Genomic DNA, 13,206 nt, shown 5'->3' on the forward strand with positions numbered 1-13,206 from the left:
CCTATTTTCTTTTCTTTTTTTGCATTAACAATATTTCTGTCTAAATACTAGTAATTAGACTAAGAGCACTTTCCTGTAGTTGTGCAGAAACACCTCCAACTGACACATCCTTTGTCTTTGACTCTTCCCTGTTAAGAATGCACACAATGGGGGGATAAATGGTGATGGAAGGAAACTTGACTTGGGTGGTGAACACTCACAATACATATATAGATGATGTTATTATAGAATTGCACTCCTGAAACCTACATAATTTTATTAACCAAGGTCACCCCAATAACTCAATTAAAAATTAAATTACATTTAAAAAGAATGCATGCAGATGGCAACCCTTCCACTCACCTCCATTCAGTAAATCATATTTCACATATACATTAAATCAGAGTTTATTTACTTATTATTATTATTTTGGATTTTTATGAGTTTATTTGAGACAAACTGATGACAATTGCTAGGAAGCAAAATCTCAACAGATTGAGAAAATGCTCCAGAGAATGGCAGTTTTGCACCTTATTTTATACATTACAATCAAAGGAGAAGGCATAAGAAGAAGGTTACATGAAATCCATTGGTGATAGCTTAGGGATGTGGGAGAAAGCAAATCAGGGAAATCTCTGGAATTGGATAAAAAGTAAAACAAATACACATATACTTCTTTTACATTGGTGGGTATAGGATAGTTAACAGTTAACAATTAACATGATAACAATAATGATGAGTGGGTTTTGTGGTGTCAGCTGTGGTGGGAGATTGTGCCCTGAGAGGTCTAGAAAAAGGCAATTATGTTGACATTCCAAAAGTATGTTATTATAGATGCAAAGAGACAATATTCAGGCTCAGTTATGGTAAAGATTGACTTTTGTCAAGGAAGATACCAACTGAGGACATGACTGACTACCTGTCATGACTTGCTTTTAGTTAGAAAGTTCAGATCATCCTATGTAGTTATTTTAGTCATAAAATAAGGTTCCTCTTTTGGTCATAAATCAGTCTAAGGGATGTATTGATGACCATCCTTTTGGTTGTATAATGTGTTCTCACAGTGCTAGGAAGGCTCATTCCTAGGAAGTCTTAGTGTCAGCGTTTGTCTTGCTGAATGACAGACTATTGGGGATGGGACAAGACCTTAGCTTTGGATGGAAGTCAAGGCCAAATTCTTCTCAAAAGTGAAAAGCAAGTAAATAGGAGGTAGCAAGGTTTATGAGCCTTCATTAAGAAAAGCACTCTGGATCATTTCTAACTTATGAGCTAACACGATCCCAGTTTTTGCTGTCTGTCTCACTTTCCTGTATTTTGCAACTTGGTATAGTGTTTTCTTATAGTATGAGGGCACATCATACACCTGTTCAGTTCTCATAATCTTACCGTAAGATGCTTCCATTAAATCAGAGTTTATTTCAATACACTGTGACTCCTGTCCATCTCTGAATCCCAAAGTCTAGTATTGTGTCTTAAATAAATCAATGAGTAGATGAATTAAATATTATTCTTGGTGATATTTGGGCAATAGCACTTTCAGTTCCTTAAAGAATATTCTAGTTTTATCATCAACAACTTTAACACTCTTAGACTTAGATGCTTCTCTGGGCTTTGGAGAGGGGTGGGACTGATTATATCCATTAATAATAATATTATTATAACTAATAATAGGTTATTATTAGTTTCAATATCAAAGAGTGAAGTAGTATTAATTTTGTTCAATGTTATAATAGCATTAGTATATTAATTTTTAAAAGTCCTGTTCTGGAGATACATATTGATGTATTTTGGGATGAAATATTATGATGTCAGGGATTTGCTTATTAATACTCCAGATATTCATGTATTACGAAGTTAAGAGATTAAAAAGGTAAAAAAAAAAAAAAAAGCCTAACTTTCGTTTCAAATTTTGGGTTGAACCTTTTCATTTAACCAACTCCTAATTTGAAATACTCTTACTTATTGTCTAAGGCAGAAAAGCTGTTTGTTAGCCAACCCACAAAATATTTTCAACTTCTTCTCCCTGTTATTTCTACTCTAGAGGTTACAAAAGTTCTTTTCCAGCCTTCTTTGCAGTCAGGAGTAGCCACGTTCAGGGGTTTGTCCAACAAGACATAGACAGAAGTTGTTTGTCCAACAAGACATAGACAGAAGTTGGCTAGGGCTCCTCAGAACACTTGATGTTTTCCTGATAGGAGGAGATGTGGTTTGGTGCTACTCTTTTTTTTCTTCTTCTCAGCCTTCAACCTGGATGTAATATCTGGAGCTGCAGCAACTATTTTGCAGCCATGAGGCAGTAGTCATGAGAATTAAAGACACTGGCCCTCACATCATCACGTTGCTGAACCAACCCAAGAAGGCATCTACTCCTAACTTTAAAAAATTTGAAACAAAAACCACTGATAATCCCTTCTTGGCTTGGTTTTCTGTTACTTATAGCAGAACACATCCCAACTGTTAATATTGCTAGATACAAGGTCAGAGCATGAGTCTTTATTTTTAGTTCTAGAAAACTGGCACTTACACATTCTATAACCTGCCTAAGCCTAAGACACAATATAATATATGAATCTGCATTTTAAAGATCGATTCAAATGCTTGCTCATGCTGTGAGAATTTCATTTTTTTCAATGTTTACAAAAGTTACAGTTTCGAGTAAAGCTTTGGATTGTGTAACTGAGCTAGACTTCAGTTTGCACCTGTTCTCTTTGTCCCCCTTACCCACCCCCACTGTCATTTGTGAAAAGCCCTGTGGAACCTCTACAGACTCTACTCCAGTGAGAGTTTACAGAAAGAGGAAGCAGTTCATACACAAAATTTACCATGAAAACGTTTATTTCAAGCTAGTTTTCCCAGTACATTGTCATCAGAGTCTTTAGCTGTCCCTTCCTAGACTCCTTCATCCCTGGAGTTTTTCTTCAGTAGCTTTAGTTCTGACTTCAGGGAGATATTTATGCTGCAGAAAATAGAAGTTTCAAGAAGAGCTAAGCTGAAATATTAAAGTAAAATAATTACATACCTTTAAGGAAAAAATATAAAGTTGATACAAATCTTAAAAAACCTTTAAAAGAACTACCACTGTTTTTGTAACAAAAAGCTTACTTATTAAATTGATAGCAACATTGCTGTCCCTCTCCCATGTGGACAGAAGTCCTGTAGCGCAAACCAGGTTTGGCTTTATACTGTTTGAAATGCAAAATCTAGTTTCCCAAAGAAACAATGCTATTAATGGAGGACTTATTTCTTGGGCACCACACCAAAGTCTCTTTTACTAGGAACAAATATGAATAATTATAGAAGTAAGTAATAATTATTACTTATAATAATATTGTTGGTATTAATATTATGCTGTAGGTAAATTATATTTTAAGCTAATAAGTTTTTGTTTTTGTGAGAAATGTAGTCCTTATATTCAGGGAGGATTCTGAGGAACCATCCACACTGAACCTCATTCCCCTGCTTCAGCAGCTCTCTGTCTTCAGTCCCACAAAGTGCCCACAGAAAAAATTAAAAGTTGCACAGCATATTTAAAATAGCTTATGATATATATTTAATAGCTTTCCTGATTTTAAAAGTAGTTGAAACTTTATGGTAACTTTGAAAGGAACAGAAAAGTATAAGAAAATTAACCTCACTCATAATTTTACCATCTACAGAGACTTGCCATTAATATTTCAGTAAATTTCTGTTCAGTCTCTTTTTATGCATATAATATTTTATTTTAAATACTATTTTGTAAATGTTTTTATCATTCAATATTGTATTATAAGCATTTTTCATTAAAATTTTAAGGTATGATTTGTTAAGTTAGATAACACTTTAGATGATAAATGTAGCAAAACTTAGAGTAGATAATTTGTTTGTTTTCAGTTTTCTATTAGCACAAAATAACATGGTGATAAATATTTTTTGGTATTGTTGATAATTTTCTGAGATCAATTGCCAGGTAAAATTACTGTGTCAAAATATTAAGAATTACTGTGTCAAGAGACCAAAGACTAATCACTTCAGGAATAATCTAAGGAGCTAAAAAACAAAAATCTCAATAACAAGGATAATATTTTCACATTGAAGTTGCTAGTAGAATGTTTTGGAGAAAAGGAAGAAGGGAATGAGAGAAAATAAAATGTCACTTGAATGTGAAAAACATTAGAATCATTATTTTATATCTTTCAAGAGCTGTGGAAACATTTTATACTTTCCCCAAAGTATATGAAATGCACACTGTTATTCATTGAAAATTTGAAAAAAGAAATCTTTCCAAATTGATAGCTTCTTCACTCAAAAAGGTATCTTACTGTTGTTTTAATGTGATCTTTAAGTGATTTGATTATTTGCAAGGTTAGACATCATTATACATTTAATTGTCATTTGTATTTCATGTTTTATGAACTGTCTGTTCAAGTCCCTCTGCATTTATTATATGAATCTGGAAATTACATTTAACTCCAGAGTATCTATCATCAGATCATTAACAGTTATGTAAGTTTGATTTAAAAAATAAAACAAGTTTCTTGGTCATCTCAAAACAATAATTTTTGAATGAAAGAGCGGTGTATCACATCATATATATGGCCAATGGATCAGATATCCTTATGTAAACATTAAGTTTACTTAGTTATGGTAATTTCTAATTAATTTAGCTTACCTTTTTATTTGATTACAGTGTAAGTGGCCTCCATGCCAGCCTTAATGTGACTATTAACATGGCAATGAAATAACCAGGTTCCAACAGATATTGGATACATTTTTACAGTTTGATAGACTCCAGGAGGAAGATCATAAACATCAGAGTGATACAGTCCAGAATCCTCGACAAGGAGACAAAACACCATTAAATAGCTTATTAAAGGTATCATTTATCCATTAAAACATTTTATTGTTTGCTGTGACTCCCCGATTCTAATAGGCTTTGTTAGATGATGATTAGAAAGCATTAGGTTGTGTTGCACCTCTCTCCTGAGTACAGTTGATTTTTTGGAGGAGGAGCAAGTCCCAGAACATTTCAGTGATAGGCCACAGAGAAAACATCTCACTCTAAAGCATTTCTGCATCAGTTTTGTTAGATACCTTGTCAGCATCTCCTACAGAAGAATGCTCTAGATCTCAGAGAATGCCTGGTTTCACAAATCCTGATGGTTTTAACTGAAATGTTTTTAACCAGAGATGTTGGTGATGTGCAGATCATTCCCCGGAGTGTGGGTAATTAGGAAAACTCAAGGTTGCATGAAGGAAAGGAGCTCACCTGGCTCCTGCAACTCCATCTGCCTTGCAGGGATCAGGGCTGAGTGCTGAGGCCCTTAATGGTTAATTTCTTTTCTCAGCAGAGAAGTTAATGGGTAGGAGACCACCTGCTTTGTAGGCTACTTTGATTTTGAAAGATGAAGCCCAGTGTCCTGGCCCAGATGGATTAGAAAGAGTTTAAGAGGGAGATAAATTGCTCTGCATAATGAAATGGCAGGTATTTGGATGATGGGGATGTACTGGAGAATGCAGCTCAAGGTAGCATCTGGAATAATTTGGAGAGAGAAGACATGTCAAGAGAGTCTGGAGAGAAAGAATGCCAAGAAAGAAGTCCTGAGGATGAGTAAAAAAGCAGGGGAGTTGGAGGTTCTCAGTGACGCATGGTGAAGGGATCACTGAAGACAGGGGTGTCTGAGGTCAAATGATGAGTGCTCTCCTTATGTTTCCCTATGTCACATTGAACAAAAAGCCCTAATTTTACTATCAAACTTTCACTAAAAGCCTGAAGCCCACAATGGCCTTGATCTTGTGGTTATTTAGGAGAATTAAAAGAAATGAGGGTGTGTTCCATTTTCGAACTCCACGGAGAGATGAGAAAATACCAGCCACAGGAGGTGAGAGGCAAGGGAGATGAACTGAAGCAGGAAATGAGAGTTGGGGGTGACTAGAATAAAAGCTCTCAAGACTCCCCGCAGATATTGGAAAGGGCCAAGGAGGAAGGCAGAGCTATTTTCCACTTGATGCAAAGTGGGAGCTCAAGTCATTCCTATTGATTTTGCATCTAAGGTGACAATAATATCATTGACAAGATACATTTCTAAGATGTCAGAAGATGTAGAGAACAATATGAGACAATTCAAACTAAGCATTGACAATTGTCCAGACCACCAGTAAATGTGCAATATGTATATGCCTAGAGCCCTAGCACATGAGCCTTAGGAAGTAGGAGGTGATGGCTGGCATGTCCCAAGACCAAGTTAATAATCCCAGAGGGCTGCTCTGCTGCCCCTAAGAGATCCAGGAAGTAAAGCCCAGTAGAGGCATCAATGCTGGAGTAATTAAATTCCACTTCAAGGGCAAGAGAACACTACTCGTGATCATCTGCCAGGAATTGAGTATGAGTGGCTAGAGTTGAGAGCTGGTGGTGCTAGGCTCTGTGGTATAAATAGGATCATTCTTCAGGAAGGCAGATTAGTGAAGAGGTTAAGAGTGAGGGGTTCTGGCATGACAGCCAGACATTCATATCCTACTTCTACCACTTTTTACTTATAGGAAAGTTCTTTATCTTGTTAACCCTTTATTTCATTCCTCTATCTCACAGGGAAGTTGTGAGGGTTCAATAAGAAATCCATGCAAAGTACTAAGAATAGCATCTGGTGTATATGCAGAACTAAATAAAGGTTAGATATAATTATCATTATAGAAATATTATTTGAAATTCCACTTACTTTGACCCCTGATAATATAATCTTTTATATAGATATGTCCCCTGAAATATAGCTCTTTACTTCCTTTCATCTTGACACAACACTTGGCATGGTTCTAGGAACATCAGATGCATTTGCTGAACTGAACTGATCTGAAATGAACATCAATATACTGTAGAGAACTATAACCAAATTTTAAATTTCTCTTTTGTTATAATTTTTAAAGCCTAACATAAACAGTTATGAACTTAATGACAATCCCCAAATCTAGGCTTTTCCTTAAACTATCTGGGGAGTGTAGATGAAAGTACAGAAATGTTAGGCAGGACAGATAGCAAACCAAGGCAAGAAGGGGGAGGAAGACATGCCTTACCCATTAACTCAGCATTCCTGAGGCTGGTCAGATAAAATTGCCAGATGTTCCAAAGTTCACAAGAAAGACCACCATAAGCACAGGAGGAAAGGAGTCTTTATTGTTTCCACTATTTGGGAAAGGAAACCTTTAAAACTATTTGTTAATCCCAGGGTCTGGAGAAGGGAGGCCTGTGGAGGGCAGGACCAATATTATGGCATTGGTCTGATCAACATAGCATAAAGTATATAAAACAAAGTGGAGTCACTCATGTCAACTAAAATGGCTGTCAGTAAGCCATGACACTTTGGTTCAAGAAGAAAACTGCTTAAAGACATATCTAGCAAGGGGAAACACTTAAGATATCTACCTCCATGGTCAGAACAGACACACCTGGCAAGGAGACACAGCTAAGATATCCGCCCATGTGATCAGAATTGCCATGTCTGCAGAGCAGGACCACCCATAGATAGGTTCCTGGGGAAATTCCAATCTTGCTAGCAGGGGTGTTAAGCAAAACAGCCATATACTACCCATAGGTGCTTGGACAAATTCCAAACTTGGCATCAGGGGTGCCAAGACATTTATCAAAAGGACACAGAAGGGTGGAGTACATCACTTTTAAGGTATAACTGAGGCAGGTTCCAGACCACTGCTGAGACAGCCGAGATTCACACACCAGAGCGCTGCTCCATGCCATGCTGATTTCCCTTGGCATCTACTGCCAAAGCCTCTGCCCTGCTGGACTGAGGACTTCACCTGCCCTTCTGCCCACCTCACTCCAGAGATCCTTCCTTGCAAGATGGTGACAACTCCTCTGTCCACTGTGCCTGGACTTGCAGACTGAGACTCTGGGACTCGGGTTTGTTATGTCCCATTGATTGCTGTGTGTGTGTGTTACATTTCTTTAGACTGTTGAAGTGTGAGTAGGATATTAAGGCATGTTGATGTTCTAGTTTGAGTGAACCTGCATTCAATAAAAGCTGAGTGAATAGCATAGTTACTGAGTGTGACTCTTGTCTATTCCTTGGTGCTGGGCTGCTCAGCAGACCGCTAGCCAAGCAGTTGCCTGCTGACTTACAGGAAAAACTATATCATGAACAGACGTTTGTGACAAGGAGGGAGGGAGCCTGGAGGCTGCCTGCAAGCATATAATCCCCATATCACTCCAATGAATTGGACATGCAAACTAGCTGGGTGCCCACTAGCAGCTTTGTGCTTAAGTGTATTTCATAAATAATCTTGCTACCTCATTTGCACCTCATTTATCCCTCACTGGAATTCCTTCTTGTGAGTGAGACAAGAACTGAGGAGGGGAAGCCCCCTAACTTGGATCTTCCTAGTAACAGAAAGGCATGATTGTTGGATATGGGTGATGGGTAAAGGGGTTCATTATATTATTCTATCTACTTTATTATATAAAAATGCATTTTAAAACAAAAATAATTTAACTAGAATAACTATGTTTACTAAAGGATAGGAAAGGAAGCAATACACTACAAAACTGTGTAAATTAAGTCATGCACACTCATTTAATTAATTTCTACACTAGGCCCTGAGCATTAAAGAAGCTATGGGGCATAGTACATCTAGAATTCAGGAAAGCTTTATGTAAAACTTCTGTCAGTGTGAAAAAGATGGACTACATTATGCCAAGTAGTTATATTAAATGTTGGGGTTGTCAAATGCATAAAATATAACTGATCTTCAATTTTACGTTAGTGTTTATATAAGGGATTAGGATGAGAAGTAAAGAAAATGCTCCTTAGGTAAATAAACAAAACTAAGAAATATAAAGAAAAAACAAATAATCAACAAATAATCAAGAATGAAGAAGAAGTGAAAAAAAGAGAAGAGTTTTAGGAACCTCTGGGACAACTTTAAACATACCAATATCTGAATCACAGGGGTACCAAAAGGAGAAGAGGAATAACAAGAAATTGAAAACTGATGTAAAAAAATAATGAAGGAAAACATACCTAATTTGGTGAAGAAAATAGATATACAAGTCTAGGAAGCACAGAGAGTCCCAAATAAGCTAGACCCAAAAAGGACCACCCCAAGACACATCATAATTTAAATGCCAAAGGTTCAAGATAAAGAGTGAGTCTTAAAAGCATCAAGAGACAAGAAGAGAATTACCAACAAAGAAGTTCCCATAAAACTATCAGCTGACTTCTCAAAAGAAACTTTGCGGTCATGAAGGGACTGGCAAGAAGTATTCAAAATGATGAAAATAAAGGACCTATAACCAAGATTACTCTATCCAACAGAGCTATCATTTAGAATGGAAGGGCAGATAAAGTGCTTCTCAGACAAAGTAAGCCATGATTATATGAAATGTTAGAAGGACTTATTTAAGAAAAATAAGCTCAAAACTACCAACAACAGAACCTAATAAAATAAAAACAAAAAGAAACTAAGCAAACAACCAGAACAGGAATAGAATTATAGGTATGGGGATCATTTGGAGGGTTATAAGCTGGGAGGAGGAAGGGGGAGAAATATGGAAATGGTGAAATGGTGCAGGGATTAAGAAGCATAATTGGTAGGTACAAAATAGACGAGGGGAAGTTCAGAATAATATAGGAAAGAGTGAAACCAAAGAACTTACATGCACAATCCATGGACATGAACTAAGGTGGGTGGGATTACTGGAGGGGAAAGGGGTACTGAGCAGAGGGGAAGAAAGGGAAAAGAAATTGTGGCAACTGTAAAAGCATAATTAATAAAATATACTTAAAATCAATTAACAAAATAAAAAAATTGGAAATGAAAACAAGAAAGAATAAAATTGAAAATACTTGTTATAAATGAGAGAAATGGCCCATTAAAAGTGCTCAATTAAAAACAATTAGATACAACTACCTCAAAACTAGAGACAACCAGAAGTTCCAGAAAATCGAGCTGCACGGAAGTCCAACAAACAAAGATATAAAGAAGAAATACTCATCCAGACAGGCAGGAGGGGCAGAACTGGAGCAGAGAGGACGTGGCATGGTGGTGGCAATGGCGGTAGCAACAGGCCAGTGGAAAGCTCAGTCACATGTTTTAAAAAGTCAGAGGGACACCTGGGGAGCGCTCCTAGCACCCAAATAGGCCAGATCAGACCACACAGCTTATGGTTCCAGCATCAGGGAAAATAAAGCCTCATTGTTTCTGACTATACAAATCAGTGGGGGTAGAGGCAGAGGAAGAAACTGCTGGTCTCTCAACAGAGTCCGCTTGTTTAAAGGGTCCCCATGGTTCTAGAATGTCTGCAGACCCACCCACTCTGGGAACAACAACCAGGGAAATAGCTAGAGAGATGCCAGTCACATAAGGAAGTGGGAGAAGTGCCTGGAAAAGGGGCAAGTGCTGAGCAAGTGGCATTGTTCCCTCTCAGACCCCTCCCACACACACAATGCCAAAACGTGGTGAAATGAGCCCCCCCCATACTGATGAATACCTAAGGCTCTGCTGGTTACAACTTAACAAGTGCAACAGCTCTACCTAAGACACAGGTAAACAAACATAGGAGCCTTTCAAGATGAGGAGACAGAGAAGTATGGCCCAAAAGAGGGAACAGATCAAGGTTACAGTGAGAGAACTAAATGATGAGGAGATAGCCAACCTAAAAGATTAGGATATAGTCAACTTAACAGATGCAGAGTTCAAAACGCTAGTGATAAAGATGCTCACAGGCTTAATATATATGCTTGAGTATGCAAACGCATAAGGGAAGAAGTGAAAGCTGTGCTAAATAAAATCAAGGAAAATCCACACAAAACCAATGGTGAAGGGAAGGGAACTGGGGTTCAAATAAATGATTTGGAATGTAAAGAAGAAAAAACAGGCAACCAGTACAGAATGAAGAAATAAGAATTGAAAAAAAAAAAAAATGAGGAGGGGCTGAGAGTCCTCTGGGACAACTTTAAATGTGCCAACATTTGAATAGTAGGGGTGCCAGAAGGAGAAGAGGAAGAGCAAGAACTTGAAAATTTATGTGAAAAAATAATGAAGGAAAACTTCCCTAATTTTACAAAGAAAATAGACATACAAGTTCAGGAAGTACAGAGAGTTCCAATCAAGCTAGACCCAAAGAGGACCACACCAAGACACATCATCATTAAAATGCCAAAGTTTCAAAATAAAGAGAGAATCTTAAAAGCAGCAAGAGAAAAGTAAAGAGTTACCTACAAAGGTGTGCCTATAAGACTATGAGCTGATTTCTCAAAAGAAACTTTGCAGACAAGAGGGACTGGCAAGAAGTATTCAAAGTGATGAAAAGCAAGGACATAAAACCAAGATTACTCTATCCAGCAAAACTATCATTTAGAATGGAAGGGCAGATAAAGTACTTCTCAGACAAGGTAAAGCTGAAGGAGTTCATCATCACCAAACCATTATTATATGAAATGTAAGGGACTTACTTAAGAAAAAGAAAATCAAAACTATGAACATCAATGAAAACAAACTCACAACTATCAACAACTGATTCTAAAAAATAAAAACAAAATCCAACTAAGCATCATAGATATGGGAATCATTTGGAGGGTTGTCAGCTGGGAGGGGGAAGGGGGAGAAATGGGGAAATGGTGTAGGAACTAAGAAGCATAATTGGTTGGTACAAAACAGACAGGGCAAGTTAAAAATAATATAGGAAAGGGTGAAGCCAAAGAACTTATATGCATGACCCATGAACATGAACTAAGGTGGGTGGGATTGCTGGAGGGAAGGAGGGTACTGGGCAGATGGAAGCAAAGGGGGAAAAAAATTGAGACTACTATAACAACGTAATCAAGAAAATATACTTAAAAAAAACAATTATAAAGAATTATAAAAAATGGGGTGAGGGGAAGCAATTCAGACAGAAGATATAAAGAGACTAAAAATACATAAAATAGAAACAGATGGTAATAATAATTAAAAATGATACCATAAAGCCAGTTGACACCTAGTACCACATTTTTATTTTATAAAAAATATTGAAGGAATTATAGAATTAGAGAGTCACTATTTGTAACCCCCACTATAAATTTTGATTTGGGCATGGATCAACAATGGAAACTTTTTTAAAGTACAAGGTGAAAAATTGTTAGAGAATAAAATATGTTTTTAAACAATCACTTCACAGATTACTTATTAATTACAATAGAAAGATGATACTTTTAAAATGGAGAGAATGGTACATGTTACTTTAATAAATTTATCAAACTTAGCCTCACCAATTCTAGGGCTTGTTGATATCAGAGCCTTTTGATGTGACGTATGAGAAGTGTACAATATCACCTATGCGGTGTCTTTCCAAAGATGTCTGACATGGATTCTATCATGAGGAAACTATCACACCAGTGCAGACTATGGAACATTCTTCATAACAACTGGATCCATTAACAATGAAATGCCATGAAAAATCAAGACAAAAAAGGCAGAAGACCTCTTTTGGCCTTAGGAAATATATGACAGTGACCAACAAATGCTATGTATAAATGATTAGATCTTGGATTAAAGAAAACGGTTATAAGGAACACTTTGGAGACACCTGAGGATATTTTTATGGATTGTATGTCAGACTATATTATTGAATTAATGTTAACTTTGGGGTGTAATAATGTTATATGGTTGGGGCAGAGATTGGCCTTATTCTTAGGATGCACGTGCTTTAGAAGGGTGAAGAGTCATGATGTTTGTAATTTCCTCTCAATTGCATTCAGAAAAAATATAGAGAGAGAAAAAACAAATGTGGCAAAATGTATATGAGTGCTCAAAGTGTTTTTCTTTTATGTTACTGAGAGTTTGAAAAAAATTTTTAAAGAGTAGGAAGGGGAACACTAAAGTTGATTAGCAATTAACTTATTGAGTAAAATTATAGTGAGAAATGCACTTCATGTAGTAACAAGCATTTATCAAATGTCCATGAGATATAAAGAGCTAAATGTATAATTATTTACTTGCATCCAATGTATTGAACCTTAGTTCTGGTTTGGTCACTTCCTTTCCAGTCTTGTTATCTTGCCATGTAATTAAATGGTACTTCCTAGGGCTCTTACCATGAATTCAAAGCTGTGGCCATGAAAGTGAACCGTGTGCAGGTCAGATATACTCCCCATGCCAATCAGATAAAAATTCACTTCATCACCAACGTGAAATGTCAGACCTTGGTTATTTCCAAACACTCTTCCGTTAATTGCTGTGGGTAGACATAGTTTATTATGTTCAAAA

General features: G+C 36.8%; 1 protein-coding gene across 1 annotated transcript in view; it reads right to left on the bottom strand.

Annotated features, from left to right (window-relative positions):
* Positions 1 to 2,837: 2,837 nt before the first annotated feature.
* LOC150021195 (ceruloplasmin-like) overlaps positions 2,838 to 13,206 on the bottom strand; it is a 40,173-nt gene continuing 29,804 nt past the window's right edge. Inside the window, exons 17-19 of the mRNA XM_090285221.1 lie at positions 13,035 to 13,174; positions 4,628 to 4,790; positions 2,838 to 2,968 (exon numbers count right to left, since the gene is read on the bottom strand). Coding sequence (XP_090141347.1) covers positions 4,632 to 4,790; positions 13,035 to 13,174 — 299 coding nt within the window. The 3' untranslated portion in view covers positions 2,838 to 2,968; positions 4,628 to 4,631. The remainder of the gene's footprint in view (positions 2,969 to 4,627; positions 4,791 to 13,034; positions 13,175 to 13,206) is intronic.

Source organism: Furipterus horrens, unplaced genomic scaffold (genome assembly GCF_987537825.1).
Source record: "Furipterus horrens unplaced genomic scaffold, mFurHor1.1.pri manual_scaffold_1, whole genome shotgun sequence".
NCBI classification, from domain to species: Eukaryota; Metazoa; Chordata; class Mammalia; order Chiroptera; family Furipteridae; genus Furipterus; species Furipterus horrens.